We start from the raw sequence: 4,868 nt of genomic DNA, 5'->3' as shown, positions 1-4,868 counted from the left end.
GGTATAAGTCCTGTTTGGTATAAATTCAAGGATCTGGAACAGATTAAGGACTTATACCAAGGTACCACTATATATATATATATATATATATATATATATATATATATATATCATGTCACATGTCACTGTCATGTCTTCTTCTCTCTTCCCTTACCTCCCGTGTCCCTAATGACCCACTCTCCACAGACAGAGCAGATTCCACATACAAGATCATCTTCTGGATTGCATTGGGATTCATATTACTGCTGATCGGGGCCATCATTGGACTATTCTTTTGGAAAAAGTAAGTACAGCCATGTTACCCTTATCATAGAGGTTTAACACACAGGGCATCATATCTTTGGGGTCATATTCTGACTCCTATAACATCCCTTGACGTAAAACTGAAAATCTGAAACTGATAAATACACAGTTACAATTTGTTTCAATTGGTTTGTGCTTCTATTCAGCTACTTTTGTGATCTAGATATCCCTGCCAGAGCAGGTCCGAAGATCATTTAGATCTTTCTTGAGTGTGGACAAGGAGCACTTGGGAAGTGGCACATGGATGAATTAATGCTTGTGCTTCCAATAAACATGTTCAGACGGCCCAGTTTTGCCTACTATTGCTTTGTTGTGAATTACAGGTTGCTAAACTACTTCCTTTTAATCAAAAGCTGTCCTTGATGCCATGTCATACAGCCTGGGCTCTGTATACTTTTGCGTTAGGCACCATTCACTGTTGGAGCAAGAACCCAATATCAAAGTATCACTACCTACGTCTCCCCATGATGTCTTCAGGTTGGGCTATAGTAGGGAAGGGTTAGAACCTCCTTCTCTCCCTCAACTCCTGTCTCAAAGAAACAACAGTTGAGGGCAAATCCCCTCCTTGACAGTTCCCACTGGACAAGGGCCCCTATTGGAGAATTTCCCCTCCACATAGTATTCTGTTGGGAAGTTTGAAATGTCATCAATCCTATCCCATTGGCTGTGGTCACCAGGACATATGGGAAGGGTGAATGTCTTCTGAGTTGTCACATACAGTGATCAAACAGTTAGAAGGATTTTAGCATTTCTCTACTCCTATAAATAGTAAAAACCTATTCCCTTTTAAGGCTAAAGTTACCTCTCCAACAACATGAGGTAACATTCCTTGCAATGTAAAGTGAGGAACCAGAATCCATTCTTGTCACTCCTTTTTACTTCATTTTTTCTACTTTGCAGAAAAAAAGAAAGACTAATTGTGACGATGGACAACGAATCTTTTGAAATGGGGAACAAAGAGACCATGCAGGTAATTATTTAGGTTTTAATAATACCTGGTATTAAATTGTTTGTCCATCAATTTGGCTGTTTAGATGCAGTGTATTTCCCAGTGAACAGCGAATAGAATGAAAAAATGGCTAAAATAATGGACAAACCTTCTAGTATTAGATTTGTGATTGTCACTGTCACCAGATTTATAAAAGACTGACATTTTTTAATCATTCTTTGAGTGACCAGAGTCTGATTGGTGAATGTTAGATTCATTGCATTTAAACAGACCCCTACAATTTGGGTTATATTTTAGGGATCGGGTATGGGCTTGTAAAGTAGGAAGTGTTGTTTTTTTATTTATTAAGATTAATTAATAAAAGGTAATTATTTTTGTAATTTTTTATAACTGTAATTCACCTTTGATTCTTAGAACTGAGATGCCCACCTAGAGGTTTTTGGTCAACTGATTTGATGGAATTTTAAACAGAATTTATCTAACGGATAAAAGATTTTCCTGGTGACTGTTCTAATTGGACAGAGACACAACAGTCACTCATGGGTTGTGGGAAAAATATACAATTAGGAGGGCCGTTTCAATTCATGTCAACTGTGGTCTGGAATCCAAGATGTTAAGGCTGCCAGATTATAACACAGGCTGGATTCAAATGTGGATGCATTATACAGCCAACAATGGAAAATTTGGCCACAAGGAAAATGGAAGGAACAGTATCGCTCTGCTATGCACCAAGTTCTGGGGGTCTCTGGCCTTTGGATTAATGTAATGCTAATAATGACAACATGCATCAATGTTAAAACATATGCAAAGCCAGTTACTAGAGTCTTATATAAGCTTTAGGAATGTATATGTAAAGGCTTAGAGTCATTTTCATATATATATGTATTGTATCTTTTGTATTGTCACTTGATTATAACACACAGACAAGTACACAGGCGTGGTCTACTGTTGTCATCATGAGGGTCTAAGCTACGACCCTTGTGCCTTTTGCTGGAGATGTTCAGATCATTGGTGGCATCTACTGAAATATCTGACTTTGTTTGATGAGCTTTGAAGTGTCATTCCCCCAAATCTGGAGGGTCAAACCTCCTGGATAGTCTTCCCTCCCTTGGAGATTTTACTTATTTGGTGAGATCTCCATGCTTACTTCCTGGTTCTACACATCTGATACACCCATTATGGGTCCCCTTCATACCTGCTAGATTCTGTATTTATGTTACATTATGAGAAATGTAATAGGGAAAACAAAGATGGGCAGGAATATCCTAATCTTCCAAGTGGACAAAAAACAGAATCAGGGAGCCAGAGACTAGGGGTCATCAAGGCATTGCCAATATTTTTATGGACAGACTGTTAAGGTTCCCATGTGATGGTTATTACTTGAACTAATTGTGCTTGGGTTGGCCCTGCAAAGACTTGGAATGGTCACACCTCAAAAGATGTACAGAAGAGGTCACAATGATTTACAATGGCACCTTGATGGAGACCCAACCAAGACCTGGAATCTCCATATATACCAGAAGATGTACAGAAAAAGTCATTAAAATTTAACTTGACACATTAGGGCTGATTTATTAAAGCTCTCCAAAACTGGAGGAGATATATTATCCAGGAAGACACAACAAAGACCTGGAATCTCCATATGGATCAGAAGATGTAGAGAAGATTTAACATGAAATATCACATAGTTACACTTGCACCTTGAATGGAATGTTCATATGTGCCAGAAGATGTACAGAAATTGTCCAAATGATTTATCGTGAAACGTTATAAATTTGCACTGGCACCTTCATGGGGACCCAACAAAGACCTGCAATGGTCACATCTCAGAAGATGTACAGAAGAGGTCACTATGATTTACACTGACACCTTGATGGAGACCCAAACCAAGACCTGGAATCTCCATATGAACCAGAAGATGTACAGAAAAAGTAATTAGAATCTAACTTGACACATTCGGACTGATTTATGAAAGCTCTCCAAGAATGGAAAAGATGAACTATCATGGGAGAACCTGGCTGATCCAGCAAGCATGGATCTAAAATGGTTTTGCATTAGTTGGCCAACATTTTCAATCATGGACCAAATCCATTCCTGCTTTGCTGGATGACCCAGCTTCTTCCATGATGATCTACCTTCTCCTGTCTTGGAGAGATTTTATAGATCAGGCCTATCATGTATTCACACTAGCATTTTGATGGAGACCATGCAAAGACCTGGAATATCCACAGAAAAAGTCACTATTAATAAATACGACGCTTTTGTGAATTAACACTCTCCAGGAACAATTACCCTACAAAAGCAGAATGTACATACATATCTTTTCCTGCACAATGCATGTCATCTTACTAATTTAGGGTGGAACTTCCAGTGAAAGTTAGCTTACATTAGATGGACCTTTTCCCTAAATCCCCAACCATATATAGGTAAAAAAAAAACCTACCTATAAAGGATACCATTAGGATTAAAATTACCATACCCCTATTTTCCAAATCCATGGGAATGACATTACTGTCTTACCAGGTTGACTACTGCAGAATGCAGAGCAGGTGAGATCTTGCAAGACGCTCCAGTTCATTGCAACAGCAATTTCTAGGTGTAGGTGTAAGTCCACCTTTATCCTTTGCGGGTACATTTTGACCCTACAATTGGTTCAAAATTTGGGAAGGGGTTTGACAATGTAGACCTTACAATTTAGTAGAAGTTCCTTTTTAGAGCAGAAACAGTATAACTTGTAACCAACAAATGGCAATATTTTGAAGGTAGGTATTTGCACTGCATTGCCTTGTTCACATACCAAAATAAACATTCAATATTTTTATATCATTCTTGTGTCTTTTCACCACATTTATCATATACAGACTAGGTACCTACTGTATGTGCACTGTAGGTTCACAATGTGTGCCTTCACTATATTCTGCATCATGTAACTGGCAGTCATGCAGTTATTATAACAACCACAAGATGACAGTAAAGCATTAGATATCTGGTAATTATTTTTTAGGGTTCAATTACACAATAAATGAGTGCAGTAGCTAATATCACAGCAAGAGAGCAGCAAAACACAAGGAATATTGTAAGGATTTGAATTTTTAATATGTAACTATTAATAAGCAAAGCTTTTCTCTTATATGTTGTTCTAGATACACATTTGCTGGTAAAAACATTTATTACAAATTATAATAATTATTAATATTATTATGTATTTATATAGCGCCAACATATTACACAGCTCTGTACATTAAAGAGGGGTTGAAAATGACAGATGGATACAAACAATGAAACAAGAGGAGAAGAGGACCCAGCCTGAAAGAGCTTACAATCTAATGCATTTACATATAAAGCATGGTTTCCAATGCCAAACTGGACTATACTATTGGCTTCAATTAAGGTAAAATGGGGCCCTAGGTAAGGTAGAAACTTTGCCCCATCCTTTCCTTTGATATTAATAAGAATTGCACAGGAGAAGCCCCTTTTGTATTGTTGTTACTGCTATGGTCCTATAAGATACCTACAAGTCCAAGAAACTCACCTATGTGTGGATTGTGTGCATAAGTGCAATACGAAGATTCTACCCCATGCTTCACAAGTCATATGATCTCTGACATTATATGAA

The 4,868-nt window shown here is 37.7% G+C and overlaps 1 protein-coding gene across 2 annotated transcripts in view; it reads left to right on the top strand.

Moving 5' to 3' along the window:
• SIGLEC1 (sialic acid binding Ig like lectin 1) overlaps positions 1-4,078 on the top strand; it is a 38,750-nt gene extending 34,672 nt beyond the window's left edge. For both annotated transcript variants that reach the window (XM_072406697.1, XM_072406696.1), the window contains 3 exons: positions 187-283; positions 1,204-1,273; positions 1,667-4,078. In XM_072406697.1, the coding sequence (XP_072262798.1) occupies positions 187-283; positions 1,204-1,273; positions 1,667-1,672 (173 nt within the window). In that variant the 3' untranslated portion in view covers positions 1,673-4,078. The remainder of the gene's footprint in view (positions 1-186; positions 284-1,203; positions 1,274-1,666) is intronic.
• The last annotated feature ends 790 nt before the right edge of the window (positions 4,079-4,868 follow it).

This window comes from Pyxicephalus adspersus, chromosome 3, assembly GCF_032062135.1.
Source record: "Pyxicephalus adspersus chromosome 3, UCB_Pads_2.0, whole genome shotgun sequence".
Lineage (NCBI taxonomy): Eukaryota > Metazoa > Chordata > Amphibia > Anura > Pyxicephalidae > Pyxicephalus > Pyxicephalus adspersus.
The sequence above is the reverse complement of the archived record's forward strand: the minus strand, read 5'-3'. Positions and strand labels throughout refer to the sequence as shown.